The sequence below is a fragment of the Micromys minutus genome, assembly GCF_963924665.1.
Source record: "Micromys minutus genome assembly, chromosome: 20".
Taxonomy (NCBI): Eukaryota; Metazoa; Chordata; class Mammalia; order Rodentia; family Muridae; genus Micromys; species Micromys minutus.
The window spans coordinates 9,582,978-9,602,647 of record NC_137955.1 but is presented as its reverse complement, the minus strand read 5'-3'; the positions used below and the strand labels follow the sequence as shown (position 1 = coordinate 9,602,647).

The 19,670-nt window shown below is 41.1% G+C and overlaps 2 protein-coding genes across 2 annotated transcripts in view; one reads left to right on the top strand and one right to left on the bottom strand.

The window, feature by feature from the left end:
* NDUFAF2 (NADH:ubiquinone oxidoreductase complex assembly factor 2) overlaps window positions 1-7,652 on the top strand; it is a 110,661-nt gene extending 103,009 nt beyond the window's left edge. The window contains exon 4 of the mRNA XM_080933637.1: window positions 7,331-7,652. Within this exon, the coding sequence (XP_080789763.1) occupies window positions 7,331-7,579 (249 nt within the window). The 3' untranslated portion in view covers window positions 7,580-7,652. The remainder of the gene's footprint in view (window positions 1-7,330) is intronic.
* A 2,923-nt stretch (window positions 7,653-10,575) lies between these two features.
* On the bottom strand, window positions 10,576-13,885 carry SMIM15 (small integral membrane protein 15). Its single transcript, XM_080933805.1, has 3 exons — window positions 13,807-13,885; window positions 12,804-12,955; window positions 10,576-12,282 (listed from the first exon to the last, which is right to left on the bottom strand). The coding sequence occupies exon 3, from the start codon at window positions 12,255-12,257 to the stop codon at window positions 12,033-12,035; it is 225 nt and encodes a 74-aa protein (XP_080789931.1). The 5' UTR covers window positions 12,258-12,282; window positions 12,804-12,955; window positions 13,807-13,885; the 3' UTR covers window positions 10,576-12,032.
* Between the last annotated feature and the right edge of the window lie 5,785 nt (window positions 13,886-19,670).

Genomic DNA, 19,670 nt, shown 5'->3' with positions numbered 1-19,670 from the left:
AGTAAATGTTAGCAGCCACTCACTGTGGGCTCTTCCTCTTTTCTCCCTAGCTTTGCTTCTCTGCCGTATCACTGCCTTACTAGAAAGAAAGCCCTGGAGCCCCAACATTCTCTTTTCTTCCAGGGATTTTAACCCCCCATAAGGGAGCAACGTTTTCTTTGTCTTCTACCAGAGCAGTTCAATTAAATAGGACTAAAGCTAAGTAACTTTAATTATTTTCTTTTAGTGTTTAGCTACTAAGTTTTTCCATGAAATAATGGTGTCTTTATGCTCAGAAGTTTTTTTTAATGTATACACGGGGAAATTCATTTCTTTTATTAAAGGAAATACCAACACAAAACTATTAATGACTTAAGTTCTGTGATTAGTTCATTTTAGTGACATTTCAAGATTTAATTATTAGTCTGGCTCAAGTTCAAAGACAGAAAACTCAGTGCCAGAAATTCCTAACCAGCAAAGAATATAAACAAACGTTACAATTGTCCCCTCAAATAACAAGAACCAGTGAGATTAACTTCTTGTAATTAGAGACACTTTGGGGAAAAATGCAGAAGGAAGAGTTCAGGAAAGCATGTCAAAACAACAAAAGTTGGTGTACGTTTCCATTGCTGTAATTGATCAGAGGATGTTTGCAGTGGATTTAGAAGTGCATAAATTAGCTGTGACATTGATTTGGCAGAGGCACAGAAGTGATTGGCAAGAACACACATCAGAGCAGCATGTGCTGGAGCGTAACTCCCTGACTGCTGTCTGGCTCTAATACATGTCTTCGCAGCCCTGTGCGAGCATTCTAACCTGAGTGCTAAAGCTCATTTATTTGTCCTTTTGGGTCATCCTAGCATCTAAGCGAGATCACTGTTAATAAATCAGTATTTTCCTTGGGTCCGAACACAGAATACTTTTGGGGGACCTGTGTGCCCCTCCCCCTTTTCTTTCTTTTCCAGACTGAAAGGGGGGTGGTCTAATAACTCACGGGTTCATCCCAACAGTTCACCTTGTAGAACAAGGAAGGCAGTTTAAACAACTGAGGAGCATTTTCAAGCTCACACTTCAACAACAGTGTGTGTGATTGGATTGAATTTTCCCTGCATGTTACAAAATTGATGTCAAAAGAGGTGGGATACAGCACAGTGGTAGTGAGAGGCCTGAGTTCAATCCCAACCCCACACACAACCCCGATGTGCATATTCAGCTTGCAGAGTTCCCACTGTAGAAATGTTGAGAGTATAGGTCTCTGTGGTATATTACTAGTGTAACATGCACCCCTCTTTGTGACTGTCTGTAATATGGCATTCAAAAACATACTGCTGGCCAAACTTCACTTTTAATCTTTGTTTAAATCCTAAGTCTTTGCAAGTAGAGTTTGACTTATGAAATGAAACTAATAAAATTAGTAAAATTAAGTTTATTCTCTATGGCATATGTCTGATAAGAGATTAAAATATACATAAATTTTAGAGAGTATACTTAGTAATATAAGCATTTTAGAATTATATCTTTCTGTGAGACCAAATTTTTCCTTATATTTTTATCTTACATGTTATTCTATATATAGTGCCAATAGCTATATTATATATATTATAATTTTAAGTGGTAACATTTTATAAATTTCCATTTTCATTTTCTATTTGTAGTATAATCTGAAGTATAAAATTCAACAACAAAAACAGTTTTATTCCTATAGAAAATGTAAGGATGGAATGTGCCTGAATGTGACTGACTCCTAAACCTTACTTGTTCATATATTAAAAAAACCTTTCTAACAATGCAATGCTGTTAAAATTTTTCAGCATGTTTTTGAACATACATTTGAACATACTTATGTACGTAGAAGCTTTAAGTACTAGTAGCTACATATACCTCAGGAACAGGAGCTTACACTTAAAGGCTCTGACATGAAATGTACACGGGTCTTTAACCTGTATTGGCTTTTTTTTTCCTGATTAGATTTCTAGCAATTTGAAAGCAAACGTGATAATGGCCTAATGCAAGACTGCTGTCGGTCTGCCCCACACAGCCTCTCCATGTGAAAAGGACATGGCTGGGGCTGTGACCCAGTGGCAGAGCGCGTGATAACATGTAAGAGGCCCTGGTCCAGTTCCAAGATCCCTCCTCTCAAAGTTATAACAATAATTTTGAAGGCTGTTATCATGGCGCCTTTTAAATTGGACATGAGTATCATATCGTTAGCATCACAGGTGTACACATAAAAGCATTACAGAAAAAAAAAAACAAAATAAAAACCTTGATAGACAAAGTCTCAGCTGCTGTGGTTTAAATATTTTAAAAATAAAAGCTGGGCTGGGGTGGGATCTTGAATAACATAATGGAAACAACTCTATTTTACGCATGTATCACATAAACAGTGTAAAAGTCCAGTGACATTCGTTGCTGTGTGCTGTTACTAGGTGTACAGCTGGCAGTGCTCCTGAAGGTTCTCGTTGAGGACCAAGGCCTGCCCTTACCAGACTCGGAAGTGTGCGTTTGCATGTCCACGCCGTACTGTAGCGGTGGCCTCGGGCAGAAGAACTTATCTTCAGTCCTCAGAGCTTTGACCCCTCATCGCAGCTTCCGAGGGAGCTGTGGCAGCTCTCCCTTCCCTTCTCCCTTCCCTCGCTCACATTAGAGCTCTGTCCAAGGCTATGCTGCCTGGGTTTCCTTCTCTCTCATCACACATTGTGGGGACCTTTCCTCTACTGCCATTCGCTTTGTCATCTTCATTTCTATTTCTTTCACTTAAGATTTCCTACAGCCATAACTGTATGACAGCGCAGATTCCTCTTCGTTGTGGAAAATGCCTCTCTATTAGAATCTCACATCCAACACTGATAAACTGAGAAAACTCTCCTGATTATACTATGCCTAATGAGTACAGTGCATATTTAAGCCTTAAAAAAAGACTTTCAAACCTTTTTGGCATCATGATTCATATATCAGTTTGAGTACAGCTACCCAAAGACTCTTAGCAAGTAATGGTGTTACAGAAGACTTGACCACCTTTAGGGAGATTGAGTTCACATTAATGAATCATACCAGAAAAATAGCCATCGTCTCTGTCGTATGTGGCAAGCATTTTGAAGGCATTCAAGCTGTTTGTTCCCTTTCCTGTTGTATCTCATCCCCCACAATGACATTTAAGGTCACAGTTTTGACGTATAAAATAACCTATAAATTCAAACAATAGGTAACACTGGCGGGCCTGTCAGCTCTCACCAAAACAAGGCTCCATAAACAAACCTAATGTATTGGCTACATCGGAAGAAGTCTGCTGCCTGTTCAAATAAGAGTTATCACAGACACTGGTCGTTCATGAGCACACTTCAGGAACAACTTGGCATACAGATTTTGACTGGGTTTAGTCTGTCTCCATTGTCAGTGTGGTTTCGTCTTTGAATGTGGTAGGGAATAATAGTCATTCCGTGGGACTCCATGTCACTCTCAGACTGGGGTTGACTCTACTACTCGTGATTTTGTGACTGTTAATTCCATGATTTGGCTTCAGACTGAATCAAAAGACCATTATAGATATGCTGCTCAAAACCCCATGTCAAGGACACTGGAAATGATGTAGTGCCCCTCCTTAGATGGAAATAGGCTAGGCTTAAGGTGGTGTTGAGAATGTGAAATGTCCCCATAGGCTTCCATACCTGAACACTAGGTCCCCAGCTGATAATGCTGTTTGGAAGAGCAGGTGTGTGCGCAGGAGGAAGGGGGACTGGGGTTGGAATAAGTTGCTAGGAATGTGCTTATAGTGAAGCCCAGCTTCCTGACTGCTCTCTACTACCTATCCTGCCAAGATGTGAAAAACGTGAGGCTTCCCAGCTCTCCTATCCATGATCCTGCAGCCATGGCTTCCCTACCTTGGCAGACCCCATCCCCTCATTCTGTGAGCTGAACCAGCCTTCCTCCCTAGAGTTGCTTGCTTCTTGCTGGATACTGTAACCCAGTGCTGAGACACATAAGTAATACACACAGAGCCCTGTAGTCTGAGGGCTGCATATGGGATTAGCAGTCTGTCCTTCCAGGATGCACTGTCCTGAACTAGCTCTGTGAAGTTTAAGGGGTTGCTGTGGGAGCAACACAATCACTGGACAGGGTTCCGAGGGCCTTCATATTCCCAGGAACTTGAAAGGAGCGGACAGAGTTCCAGAATCCCCAGCACCTAGCAACGCATCCAGGAACTCTGAGTTTCTGTGCAGTGCAGTCCTTCATTCTGACCCTTCCCTGTGGGGCTTGACCTGTTGCATGGGGTCAGATTTCTGTATGTAGGACTCTCCATCAGCAAAGTATTTCCTCTAACGTTTCTCATCTTCATCTTGTGATCGGTTCAGCTTCTGTTTGTCTGAATGTTTTTTTTTTTTTTTTTCTACACCTTCATTAGAGAACCGTTTCACAGGAAAAGGAATTCTGTGTCTGGTCTTCTTATTCGAGCACTTTACTTGTTCTTGTCTAAGCACACCCACTATTTATGAGAGTACTCAGTGGTTTTTGTCTTTCACATCTATGTGTCCTTTCATGTAAGGATTTCCCTTTCTCGGTTTTTAGCAGTTTGGTTTTGGTGTATGAATTGGGGTCTGTTTTGAGCTTCTTGGACATGTTAAGTTTGTATATGCATCCCATTGGGGTATTTTTGATCATTATGTCCCCACCTCACTGGGGCTTTATTTTGTAAGCTTGTTCATTTAGTTTGTAGCTTTCAGACTCTTTTCCGCTAACCAGCACTCAAGTTTTCTTGGCATGTACATTCTCCTTTAGTTTTAGTTTTTATCTTGGTCTCTGTTTCCTGTCTTTCCTCCTGTGGCTATAATGACATATTTGTCCGTTCAGTCATCTCAAGGTCTAGAACTATGGACCTTTAGATCACATTTTCTCTTGTTCCTTGTATGGTGACCACTAAGATATTCCTTGTTTAGCGTGTGGGTTTTGTTGTCTTTCCTACTGAGGTTTGTACTGAAGGACCATTAATTGATATGTGAATCATCTCAAAGTTCTGGAGGATTATTTTTAAGTTCCAGTAGATAAACTCTAGAATAGTATGCTAGAATAAGAGATCCTGTAGTGGAGATTTTTGTATCTGTCTTTTTAAGTGTGGTAGCCACTATATACATTTGACTGTTAAATACTTTGTGACTTCTAAATCTTACCTACTCTAAGTTTTATTGACATAACATCCAGCTATCACATTCAATAGCACAGCCCTAAAGCAAAGCCTGCTCTTACACTGCTTGCTTCTAATCCAGGCAGCAGTGCTCCTAGGGTCTGTGTACTGTTTGCCCAGGTGCCCCTTGTGGTTCCACAGAACTCAAATGCCTCCTCACCCGGGGCCAGCTCCAGCGGTGGCCCATCTTGCTCTGCTGTAAGATTTGGCCAGAAGTCTTTCTGGCTAGCTTTGTAAAGTCTCAAATTACACTTACTCAGCTAGTGTCCTTCTGAACATTCAGGTAGGTCCCTGTGCAGTCTAGACCTTGATAGTCTGCCCCTTGTATTCCATCTTCCTTAGTCTCTATACACAATTAGCATCATGGCTTGGGCTCAGTGAGATGCCATCCTTCACTTGGGCCCTAGCCCATGTGGCAGTCCACAATGTGTATCCAGACAGAAATTCAGTGTGTACCACAAGCATTACCTCACTTTATCCCTCATCTTTCAGAAGGCACAGCTGGGCACCAACCACTGTATTTTGTACATTTTTCTTAGCTTCTTTTTTTCTTGCTTTCTTTTTCTTTTTCTTTTTTAAGCAGGTTAGTGTGGTACCAATTATGCACCATCTTGTTGGGAAATCTGAAGATTACATTGTATCACCTCCTTTCTCTGTTTCAAAAGGAATAGGGTAGGGTAGGGGTGTAGCCCGTGGCGGAGCACTCACCTGGCTTGCAGGCACCCTAGGCTTAAATCCCTACTAGCACAGGAGCTAGGAAAGGATGGGTGGAAGTTGGATGTTTACTTCTTAGCACCTCGGAATAAACAGCCACTCTCTTTAGGTCAGCACGAACTTCCATTGTGACTGTTCAGGACTGCTCTATTTCAGAATCTCTGCTGCTGATGGCTCACATTCATAACCCGTGTCTCCTTGTTCATTAATCTGTTTCACCATCTTCGGATCTATTCTTCCTTTTAGAAGCAACCATCTTCTTTGCAGTGTTTCATCTACTTTTGTATCTTTGAATGAAATTTTGTATTTTTAAGAGATAGGGTCTCACTTAGCTCGGCTGGACAGGCGCTGGTTGAGTAGCAAGGACCGTGAACTCTAAATTCTGCTTTCACACCAGGAAAACTGAATTACAGGCCTGTGTGCCACCACCGTGCTTCACGTGGGTGGGTGGTGGGTCACGCGGGTGGTTGGTTGGCGACCGTGCAATGGGTTTCTTTTTGAGCTAGTTTGTTGCAGAGGAGGTCAGTTTCAGACTAACTCCCTGTGCTGGATTTAAAGTTGGTAAGAGTTTTCCTGGAACTGTAATCGCTGGTCTTTTGGTATTGGGTGTGGGGCTGTGTACACTCTCCCAGTTTACTTCACACTCCAATCTTGAAATGTGGGGTACTTTGTGCCTTTCTGATTCTCTGTGCCCTCTAACTTTCTCTGGTTCTTTCTGATCCTTGGAGTTCACCCTGTTTTCTTATACTGTAGTCTCTCATTGCCTTCTTTTCCTGCAACCTGAAAGGACTTAATTCCTTTTCCTGAAAGGTCTGTGTAATGACACCCCTATGACAGTCTTGTATTCAGTATAGCACAATAACAAAGATTCACTGTAATATTTAGTATAGATCCCAGATAGAGCCAAGCTGCAGAACTTCCTGCAAATTGAGTGCTTTGAGGAAACACTTCCAGGAGTTAAGTGGCTCTATGTAGCTCAGGTCTAGGACATGCTGAACTCTCTCCTCCTGTTCTCCACTAGACCACTCTAGGGAAAAGGAAATAGGTGGAGTTTAGATCCGGCAATATAGAAAGTGAGTTAGCATTCACATGTGAATTCCCGACACAAGCAGCCGGCCAAGAAGCATCCTAAGACACTCCAGCACATCTTGCTCTGCAGTGGAAAAGTCATCATAGGTGCTTGGCTTTAAGACAGAAAGCAGTTGTGAAACCTGAAAAAAAAATTTTTTTTTAGAGTAGTGCAGATTCTTAGGTAACATTTGTGTTACTTTTTAAGTAGTCAATATTTTTCTGTGTTATCTCAGTTTTTCCTTTATAATATGCCTTTGCAGCCTTACCCCGTTCATTATCTACACATGTAATACAGTGTCTCTTAATATCTTGATTGACTTTATTTCCATAAACCTTTGAATGATTTAAACTAAAACTTTAATGTTTCCCAATTATATCTATGTACAGGAAATACTAAGGAATGAAAAATACAGAGAAGAAATTAAAATAAAAAGCCAAGACTTTTATGAAAAAGATAAACTTGGTAAAGAAACCAGTGAAGAACTATTGCCTTCACCTTCTGCAACTCAGATTAAAGGGCACGCCTCTGCCCCATACTTTGGGAAGGAAGAACCCTCAGTGGCTCCCACCAGCACTGGCAAAACTTTTCAGCCAGGATCCTGGATGCCAGAAGACAGCAAAAGACACAGTCAATGAATGCATCGTGGTAAAGTCATATCATTTATAAGGATATGGCTATTTTAACAAATAAAAAAAGGTTAAAAGTTGATCCCTTTGTATTTCCTGACTATAAACTTCGTTCCACAAAGCACATTTATTATGCGTAACATGACATTGTGGAAGCCTAACAGAGCTTAGGTTTAAGTCCTACAGTGACTCACTCATCGCTTTCCCTTGATTACCTGCTGGCAAGTGAGTGTCGTGGCACTTGGAATACCCAGGAACCAGCACAGATGATTAAGGACAACAGTGGGCTTTCACAGATGCTAAAAAGGGAGGGGAAGGAGATTCTTATTTCAATAAGAGAACTTGGGACAGAACATATGACCCAAAGAAAATTAAGTAATGAGTAATAGGTTTCCTGTTAGGTGTGCAGAACACTCATTTGAGTCTCTACAGAATAAATAAGATATAGTAATAGCCTGATTATCATGTGCCTCACTGTGTACACCACACTGGCCTCAAGTCCCGGGATCCACCTGCCTCTGCTGGCATGCCAGACTTCATTTGCCTTTATACTTTTTAAAAGCCACCTAGCCACCATAGCCAAACTGTGGATGGCGCTTGAGGATTCTTATAGAAGAGGGCGAAGGACTGCAGGTTCCTGAAGAGGACAGGAACCCCACAGAAAGACCAACACAGTAAACTAACCTGGACCCTTGGTGCTCTCAGAGTCTGAACTACCAACCAAAGAGCACACAGGCTGGACCTAGGTCTCCTCACACATATGTAGCAGGTGTGCACCTTGGTCTTCGTGTGGGTCCGGAACAACTGGAGCAGGGGCTGTCCCAACAGCTGTTTCCTGTACATGGGATGTGTTCCTCTATCTGGGCTGCCTTCTCTGGCCTCAGGGAGAGAGGAAGCGCCTAACCTCACAGAGACTTGAAGTCTGGGAGGGGGGAATACCTGAGGGAATCCATACCCACCTAGAGAAGGGGGGGGATGGGGGAAGGATTGGATTATGGGGAGGGAGTGACTAGGAGGGAGCAGTGAAAGGGATGTAAAGTGACTAAGTTAAAATTTTTAATTCAATTTTTAAAAAAGCCACCTAGCTGTGAAACATTCAAAGTAGAATTTAAATATTAAATATCTTGCCTACCACGGTTCATTTTTTAATTAGCTATATTTGAACATTTCAAAGTTTATTATCTTTTAAGACAGATTTCATACCTTTTTAAAAAGTTTTTAGTCTCGAGTGAAAATGTTCATATTAACAAAAGAACACTGTATACCTTAAGCATTTATTTAAGAACTAAATCCTTCCAGGTCACTGTTTCTGCTACACATGTAGAGCATTTCTTACTCTGCTTCTGCAGTAATGGCCTTAACAATGCACAACTTCTGAAGCACAAAGTTGTAATGACGTCATGTCTGATTCCAGGGTTCCATCATATAAAGCTGTGCCTATATTTAAAGTACATACACAGAAGTACCTGTGTGGACTGAGCATGTTATATTCAGGAATACACGCACACATGGACGTTATATATGTACACATGTATGTACGTAACAAAAGAGGCCATGAATTTGAAAGATGACGGATCAGGGCTGGGCTGGGAGGGGAGGGTTTGGAGGGAAGAAAGAAAAGTGGTAATGATGTAATTACAATCTCAAAACATTAAAAAAAAAAAAAAAAAAAACTTAAGGAAAAATCATTCCTATTCTTTTATCAAAATAGAAAGCTCTAGCTTCTTAATTAACCTTGGACCAATTACCACTCTATTGATCTTTTTAGTGCTATTTCACTAACTACATTATTTAAAATACAATCTGAATTTATTTAAATCACTTTAAAAACTTTATACTCTGAAAAAAAGATGAAGAGGCTGTGGAAGTCAACTGAGATTTCAAGTAATTATGAAGAAACTTGTCCAAGTGTTATTTGCATTTTCAAAACTTTGGTATCTGACCATCTGTTATTGTGTTAAAAAAAAATAGGCCCTAAATATTTATTCCAAATAAGAAGCAATAACACAGAGTGACCCTATAACCAGACGCAGACATTACGGCAATCATCTGAAGTGGGATCACATTTCCTCTCTCATTTTGAGGAAGTGCTTGACTGGCCTCAGGGTAGCTTGTTTCTAGCCACAAAAGGAGAAACAACTGCATTTAGTTTTCTGAAATTCAGACATGACAAACGGCCATTTGTCATGTCTTTTAAAACCTTCTTTTAAAAGGTATTCTGGATGACATAAGAGTCTTCAACAATACTACTGTTTCTCAATGAAAAAAGATGGATTTTTCTGAAGAATTCCAAACTTGCCAGTCTTTCCTGCATTACACACAATACCCCCCAGACACACACACACACACACACACACACACACACACACACCTTTCCCAGTAGTTTAAATGTTTGTTGGTCTCAAGTATACAAAGTCTCCAATGTCGAAGATAATAGCTTACATCAAATACAAAATTGCCACATTAATTTTTACAGTATATTAAGAAGTCAGACTTTTAGTTAAATACATACCTTTAAATTACTGAAACCCCTTCTTTAGTGGCTGTTACTGTATCTTTTTGCTTCAATATTTGGACTCCATGCTAAAATATGGCCATAAACAAAATATACTGAAACTTTTGGTGAAATTAGTGACATCCAAACTGTGGGTTCTGAAGATCTGTGGAGGCCAGTGGTTCTTTACAAGCAAGTTTTGCTTTAATTTCGATGATACCTTATTGCATAAATGTAATACAAATGTAATCACCTGACTGAGAAATACTGAATTATTTTAGTGCTTAGAGGTGAAGGTGGGACCAACCAGGAGCTAATAACCTAAAGAAAACAGCTTGTCCATCAGCATTCTCAGGAGTCCTTGACTTCTGTGAAACTATCCTGTTTCTAGCACATTTAGCTATGATTGAAATGCATCTTTTTGAAACATTAACTTGCACGACATAATTTAAATACATACTCCCTCCAAAAGACAAAAACTCAGGACCTCTTTATAAAAAGGTATCAAATTTATTTCAATATCTAGTTTCATTTTTATTAAGACTGACAATTATTGTAACTTAAAGTTATCAAAGGTGCAGAAAACAGTAATAGGCGGTAACTCCTGCAGTGAATGCTTCTTGGCCATGCATTTAAAAAGCCATGTTTCATAGTCTTATGTCTGTCTGAGTGCTGGGAGGTCCCCAGCTTTGTACTTCTGACATTTTATTGCAGTCCCTGCAACCACTCTTCACCCATGAAAATGTTTCCAAATGTAAACCCTTATTGGTTTAAATTACAAAGTATGACTTCATAAATTTGAAATTTTGATTTTCACTTTGAGCCTATGTTAAAAATAACAGGACATCACTACTGTATTGGTTATAATCAATAAAAACAAAAGTAGTGTCTATGTAATAAGCTAATTATCTGGTGACATGTAACAATTTCACATTTAAACTGAACCGAAGGTATCAACAACAGCACAAGGCATTTGCATGGCTGCTACAGTTACTCTTAGCAACAGTTAAGCAGATGGCCGTGTTCAGAGTACAAAAGCTGTTCTATCCAGTGGGTGGCGCTGAACGAGGTCAAGGTAATAAGAATCCTATGTAAAATTAGGTTTTGAAATGCAATATCTTGGTAATTACCAGCTGTGTTAAAAGCTAAAGTCAGAAGAACGAAAATAGCCATACTAACTAATAAAGTTTTCCCTTGAGAAAGTAATGCTTCCATTCTAAAAAATAGGCAGTAATGATTTTGAAAACATGATTAATATACTATATCTCTTTTAAGCCAAAGTAAACTTTTCACCTCAGGTTAGTTCTTTTACATTCCTAATATCGTCTGTCCAGAACTGAGCGCCATTTAAACTACCGTCTAAATTCATCATCTAAACCACTTTCTCATTGCTCTTCACTTGAGTACTTTAAGCTCCAAAATGGCAAATGACTGTCAGTTTAAAGAATTTTTACTACAAGATGAACAGACAAAAGTGCTTGGGGCCTGGAATGTTTTTTTTTCCCCCCAGATTTTAAAGTATTTCATAATACCTTGAGGATAGGATCCAAATCTAAACACAAGGTCCGCTTGTATTTCTCATGGCATGAAGATAACTATGTATTTTTAGCGCACCTGTATTTTGACTGCAACCCATCACAAAGTGGGCTGTGGGCTTTTCCACTCTTGGCATCCTATCTGAGCACAGGTGTTACATTTTACAGTGCTTCTGAGCTTTGAATTTTCACATTAGGTGTGCTCTACCTGTATGATAAATGCTAACTTAAATACTTGTCAGTAATACCAACAAACTTTTATTTCCAAGCCTGAAAATTACTATAGTATTGAGGTCAGAATATGACTCCCCTACACAGTCAGATTTAATTTACTAAATAACACTATCAGGAACCGACCGGAAGCTTTGTGAGTCCTTTCAAAGCTGCAGCATTTTCCAGAGGGCTTTTCTCTAGCTGCAGTCTGTTCACCCCTTCAATCCTTTTTTAGCCGTTTAGCTTTTGCAATGTTTTCTTGCCGTTTTTGTTTCTTCTTTTGTTCCTTCTCTCTGGCTTCAATCATCTTGGCCAACTTCCAGGACAGTACAGCGCTAGCTAGGAACAGCGGCGTGAGTGCCAAGATAACGGTGGTAAGGAAGCCATATGGGTCCTTTGCAGCCCACTCCACAACATACTCAGCCCAAGCCTTTATGTCAAGCATGTCGGCAGCAAGCAAGAAACTGAGGCTTGGAGAATGGAGGGAGGGAGGAAGGAAAAAAGAGCATAAGACTATGGTTAATCACATACTATGGTTGGAACACATCCAATTTAATCAGAATTCCGTTATCACCTAGTTTTTTTTTCCCAATATTAATTAGTAGTATTTTAATTAAAGATTAATATCTCCATTTAGGAAAAAAATAGTTCAAATTGAACAACACAAATAATTTACAGAAAATAACGAGCAATTTTTAGAAGGAAGGGCCCATTTGGACTGTCCTGTGGATGCTCTCCATGCCTCTTGTTCTCCGGGCAAACTGCATGAGCAGACATATAACGATGTTGAATTCCACAGACTTGATTCAGGAAAGAGCTGCATCCTGTCATTGCTGACACACCATTAGCACTGCCAAGTACTAATTAACGAAAGTACAAATCAGATTCATGTCTGACTTCTCAAGCCAGACCATAAGAAATTCTCCCAGAGAAAGGGAAGTAGATGGCTATTTCTAGAAAGTCTTAAGCTAGGATTTTTAAAAACATTTACCTTATGTTAAGAGTGGTGATCTCTAGTTTTCCCCTGGGATTATCAATGAGTCAATCACAATTCGGATGACTGTTGGTTATGTCTTCTTCAGTTTGACCATAAACTTTGGAGAGAGGTTAACGTGTATATTCATATATATATGAATGAATGAGCTGGAAAAGAAGAAAACTAAGTCAGAAGTTGCAGGATATTTGATCCCACTGTGAACCTCAAGACTGTACTATAGTGTGGCCAGCTCTTAGTACACACCTTTGTTCCCTCTGGCCGGAATGCAGACACTCCCTTAGTATACACCTTTAATCCCAAACAATGAAGGTAAAGTTATGTTGTAGAAGGAAACTCCATATTTGAAAGTAAGGTCCAATTGAGTGGCAGCCAATGTGATGAATCAGAGGAAGATTTGACAGACTAGGATATGCCTAACTCACACAGAGGAAAAAAGAGGGTCCTTAAGAGAGCAGTGTAGAGAGAAGGGGGGGTGGATGATCAAGCTAGACACAGGTGAAGACAATGACTGAGAGAATAAGAAGGAGCCATATTAGAACACATTGCTAGAGTTAGTTTGAGGTCAAGCAGAGCAATTCAGAAGAGGGGAGAGAGAAGCCAGATTAATCAGTCAACTTGGCAAGAAGTTTGAGCCAGCCAGAGCTCGAGAAGAACAAGAAAGGATGAGCATAATCAGCAAGAAGTTTCAGAGGCTGAAAGCATTCTAGGCCTAGGTTAGCAGAGGCTACATACGTTTACAGTAAGATTATGAATGGGAAAAAAATCTAAAAATTTTCTTAACACTAACAAGTAAAAAGATCTTTCTATAATAGACACCTATTTCTTCCTAAATTACAATTGCAAATGCCATGAAATGGAGTCCTATTTGTAGAAACCAAATATTTTAAGTAAATTATTTGATTACTAAATTTTTATCTGAATAAAAGTTATGACTTTCACTGACATTAAAAAAAAAAAAAAATCAAGCTAGTTCACTGATATGTTACAGGCTCCGTACCCATAAAGACGTCGGATCTTTGCGTCTATTGCTGGAGATCCGACGAAGGCCTAGTAGAACACAGAAGCAGGTGCTCCATCACTAACGAACATCCTCAGCCAAGAGCTTAAACTGCTTGTTCTTAAGACTCCTCATTTATCCGTTGGATTGCGTACAACACATTACAAAGTCAAACGCTCTGCCTAGCTCTTTAAAGGTTTTGTGGTCTGTAGTACAATTAGTATACCTTACAGTAAAATAAAGGATTACCAAAATAATTATGGTACCCACAACCCGTCATATCAAGAAAAATGTCACTGGTTTTAACTTCCATGTCCTCTCTGTCTTCGCATTTGCACCAGAAACTATGCCTCTACTTTCAGCACATTAAACTTGGGGGAGACGTTAACCACCCTAACCCATGTTGTAACGCCCTCGCCCAGTTGTAAACAGTTTTCAGGAAGGTCCAAGAAGGATCGGTCTTTCTCGAGCCCAGTAACGCACTAATACAAGTTTCTGCGAAAAGCGCGTAACTTTGCAAGTAGAATAGCTCGACTTAAAGACTAGGTTGTGGCAAAGTTACCTAGTCCACAGGCCACACATCTCGAGCGCACCTCAGTCTCGGACCAAAACATCCTCGCCTCACTTTAAGGTATACTCCTTCACCTCAAAAAGCCTAGGGGACCCGGTGCTGCACCCGGCGGCTCTTCACCTACGGCTTCTTCCCTCTTCTAACTTTCCTTCCAAAGGATTCTCCCTGCCCCGGGCCACGTCCACCATCTGTCGGCCTCAAAGGCTAAGGACGCCGCCCGGCTGAGCGGAGCTGGGCAGGTCCCACCGACGAGGTGCTGGGGAAGCCGGGGTAGCCTGACCACACGCTCAGCCTAGGCTACTGTTAGCCACGGCTCACCCCGGGGAACCCCGCTCCCGTTCCCACTCACCGCCAGGCAGGAAAGTGGAAAGCGGAAGCCGCTCCGCTCAGGTCCCGCCCACAGGCGGGGCGGGGCGGGGCGGGATAAGGAAGTCGCGGGCGGGCTTCCGGCGGCGCCATTGCTCGAGCTAGAGTCGGAGGGCGGGGCGACGCGGTGAGATGGTTTCGGGTTCGCGGCAGGTGATGCTGTGCGTTGCTTGGTGTGCGCTGCCAATGGGGCACCGTGGCCTCGCGTCCTGCGTGGGACGCTGGCGAGGAGACGAAGTGGATGAGGAGTTTATACTGGAGACTCTCAGCCCCAGAGAGCCGAGCAAGAGATAAGGTGCACCCGGCAGACTTCTTAGAGCCTTCTCGCGGCCGTGGAAGGACTCTGGCTTGTTTCCTAACTCACCCCTCACTCGTGCTTTATAGTTGAACAATAGTTAAATATTTAAAGATTCAGACAAAGCAGCAGCCGGGCTGGGATGTGTCCAGTGAACCTTGTTACCAGGGGGAAATGCTGCCATTCTGTGGGAAAGAGATTTTGTTTGTTTTTCATTTAAGAGCCTAACATTTCACGAAGGAATGGTCGATACTTGCCCAAAGTAAACTGTCAATAATTAAACTGTCAGGGCATAGAGATCCCACAGAAGTACTTGTTCTTCCAATATATAAATAAAGGACTTCAAAAGTCAACAAGCAGAAAGGGGTGCGTTAAATGGGTCTCCTAATCTACAGGAACTGGAAGATTAGCTCTGGTTTGGTTGGTGCTCACATTTTGTGATTGCTTGCCTGAACTACTTGCTCTGTTTGACTGCCTCTGGCGAATGTTGCAAGACCTCCTCACTGTTGTGTGCCAAATAAAGCAAGTTTTTATTCCTGAGAGACTGAGTGTTCCCTTTGAGGAGCAAGCCGAGACATGTCTGAGTAGTTAAAGTATAACAACAGTAACCATTATTTACCAAGAAGCAGACTTTGGCAGGTAATCTAAGGATCTAAAATACTGCTCTTCGGGTATATTGCTAATGGTTGCATATGTATTGGCAGCAGTGGTTTTTTTATTCTTGGGTGAAAACCTAAAAGATTGCTTAGACCAGTGCAGAATAAACAGACCCAAACTGGCTTGTATCAGTGACATGTTCACTTCAATAGATGGTTTCTTACAAGTTCTGCCTCCCAGTGTGTTGTTGTGTTTTATCTCTGAGGGTCCCGGGAATAAAGGGAGGCACAGTATGGAAGCACCTGAAGAACTGAGGTGGTGCATACACAAGGAAAAGGAAAAAGCAAGCTTCTTTGCTATAATGTATTATAATTTTAGGGATCTGTCTTCTTGTCTGTCAGACTTGTGCAAGCCTAAGAACAGGATAAAGGTTGCCATAGAGGACAGCCATACTGTGGTCCTCGTCATCTTAACCAGAGAGGAGTAAGATGGGCTCCCAAACCACGGACTGTTCAATGGCGAGTTTAGCTTTTTAGTCTCCATACTGATACCCACACAGAACTCATTCACTCTGAGCCTCGCCCCCCCCCCCCATATATCTTAAAAGCATCCTAGTTGACTTCTAGTCATTTGGGCCCCTTCAGATCAGTAAAGGAGTCTATATCTGGCCAGTCTAACTCCTCATCCTTTCTGAGGGGGAGGGAGTAGATGTGGTTTTGTTTGAGAGTCTTGCTATGTAGCCCAGGCTCTACTTGAACTCAGTCATTCTGGTCCAGCCTCTTAAGTAATGGGATGATGATCATTCACCATCACCATTGTCTCTTCACTTGGATTTTCTAGTCTCTCCCAAATGTTCTTCAGAATATCATTTTTAGATAACACATAATAAGTCTGCCTTGTTCTTAAGTAAATTTTAGCCAGGTGTAACTCCAAGACTTGAGAGGTGAAGACAGGAAGATTCCAGTGAGTCTGAGCCATTCCGGGATACCTGAGAGGAGAGGAGAGGGTTAAAGTGGTCCCTTTGGAGACCACAGTAGGAAGAGCTGCACATTCAAGATTAAGTCAGCATGTCCACATAGGAAACTGAGACAAAGGAAGATCTACACAATATTTGTTATTGCACAAAGCCTTAAAAAAATGTAAGTTTGCTTTTTTCTCTTGAGAAGGTAATGCCTAGCAGAATTGTCATTTGTTGGTCTCTGACATCTTTTTTACCTTGGTAAGTACGAAGTTAAATCTCACTCTAACCATGTGTCAATGGAAGGAGTGTGCCGTGAATGAGATTCTACTGTAGTGATGTTATGATTTGCTCTGATTAAAAGTTGCTGAAAGGTCTCTCAGCTGTAGCCTTATTTTCCTCCAGTAACCCTGGACATACTTAACCTCTTCTGATAGAATTGGGTTTTAATCCCTGAAGTTTTATTTCATAACTTTATTTTTACACCTTTGCTTTTCATCAAAACACAGTGCAAATGCATTTCTCAGTCAGCATGTTTATAACTTTAAGAATTAATTGGGCTCATATTTTGAAGAGCATGCTGAAGAATAATAAATTTTAAGAATCAGTTGAGTAATTTCTGTGCACCAAGTCAGTGCTTCTCAAATGCTGTCGCTAATCCTGAACTAAATCACCCATCAAAGGTTCATGTTCTTATACAGGTTTCTTACAGTTAAAGAACAGAAGACTTACAAAGCAAAGTAGGATTCATAACATACCTTACCAAAAGCCCTGCATACTCAGAGGCTAAGCAGAAATGTTTTCTCTTTTTCCCTCCACAAAGTAGAGTGATGCTTTTTGAGTCTATCATTGCTACAGCTAAAATCCCTGACTTCACAGTTGCCAGGTGGTGGCAGCACATCTCAGAGCTAGTGTGCTGGGGAGGCCTTCCCAGCCTTGGTTGGCTGGCTGTTTGAACGTGCATAACCTGCCTCTGCAGAACACTTTCACTTCTCCATTTATCACCCCATCCGTGATTCATCCCACTGTAGCCTCGTCTTCTAGGCAGATTACACTCCGCTAGTTTTTCTTCAGCTTGTTTTCTCTATGAAGTATCCATCAGACTCTTTCCAGAAAACTCATTAGGATCTATCAGGCGAGACAATTTTATTTCAGTTGTCACTTTTAACCAGTATTTGATATTATTGTGCAGTACTCAAAGTATCAATATTAGCTAATACTACTAAGAACTATCTGCTTAAATTAAAGGCATGTGTCTTAAACTCAGATTCATTAGTGAAGGAGCTTATGAAAAGCGGAATTAGTACTCTCAGAAGAATAAGAAACTCAACAGGGACTAATGCAAGATTATCATTTATTGGGCTAAGGAGACAGAGGGTATAGTCGCTGGCAAGCAAGGCTGAATTCCATCCCCAGACCTTAACTCACAGAAGCTCAAACACACAGATGGCTTTTGTTGGTTGGTTTACACATTTAGTTGATGATTTCTTGGGAGATTGCTTTTATGCCTTTGCAGAGATAATGACTTTAAAGGGAGCTGCCAAACAACTGCTACCTTCCCACAGGAGCCCTCTCCACCCATCACTGCTTTGCTTGCCGCAGATCTTCAGTCTGTGTTTACTGGTTTATTGTCTTTTCCAAGACAGTAACCTAGACAATCTATTAGAATGTAAACCAAGACACGAGTTGCCTCAGTAATAAGAACATCACTATCACGTTTGCAGTACTGGGCTGAAACCAGGTGCATGGTACATGCCATGCAAGTACTGCCTAGTCCTGTTCCTGTGTGTGTGTGACCTACAGCCTTAGCCCTTTGTAGTTGAATGTTTCTGTTGGTTTGTTTGAAACAAGAGATTTTAGTTGTTCCATTGATGTGGAGATAAACCATGGGCAAGACAACTTAGAAAAGGAAGCAGTTGATTGGGAGCTTGCTTACTATTTGAAAGGGTTGTTCCACCATCAGCACAGCAGGGAGCTGGACAAGTAGCTGAGAGCTCACATCTAAATCACAAGTTGCAAGCAGAGAATAAGCTAGACTGAGCCGGCTGAGCTTTTGAAATGTCAAAGCCCACCCCTAGTGACACATTTCTCTAACAAGTCCACGCCTCTTATTCCTTCCTAAACAGCCCATCAACTGGGAAGCAAATATTTAAATATATGATTCAATAGGTCCCATTCTCATTCTAACGACCACACAGGGTATTGCAGTGTTGGCCACCCTCGTCTTCAACTTGCTACTGTTTTAAATGGTAGATTTCAGGGTAGCGAGTTACTCAAATAACTAGTAGTGTTGGAACAAATTAAGTAAATTAGATCCTGGGTATTTGTGAAGCTTGTGTCAAAGTGCTGAGGGCTGAAAGATTTTGAAAGTGATAAAGGGAAGGGATGTTGTCTGTCAAACTTGATAAAGCTGTTTGAAGATTGATAAGTACGTCGTGGTTACATCCCATTATTGAAAGAAGGTTACGAAGTTGTTTAGTGCTTTCTAAGTATGTAAAATTATCTACCGGAAGGTCGTGATTCATCATTTTCATTGATAAGATAAGAGGAATTAGTTCTAGACTATAGGTGCTAAAACGTAAGATAAGAGCAGCTAGACTACAGATGTAAGGAGATACTGAAGACTGGATGTATATGCAGACTCGATGCTCTGTAGATTCTCAGTGCAGATGCAGGAGGAGCAGAGTGGATAGATAGCAGGAGGCATCCCTGAGTCTTTGCCTGCCGGGGCTATTTCCATGTAGTTTTGAGCCTCTTGGGAGGGAGATTGATGTTTTGTTTTATCTTTTTTAGTCAGTACAGGTGGTGGTTATGCTGCTGCTTTGGGCCATTTTTAGGCTTTTGTTCACATAATACTGAAAATTGGATGCCTGCTGTTTTTAACACTGCTCATAATTCTTAATTTGCAGAATGGCCTGCATATGCACAGGCAGCCAGCAACTTCCTGTTGTTGGAGGATGCCCTTTCAGAGGAGGAAAGTGCTCGAGTAAACCCCTGCAATGCTGTGGACTATATAATCCTGTTAAAGTTTGAGTGGCCTTGGGCTTTCTTCCTGAATCTCGATGGTCAGATGTCAG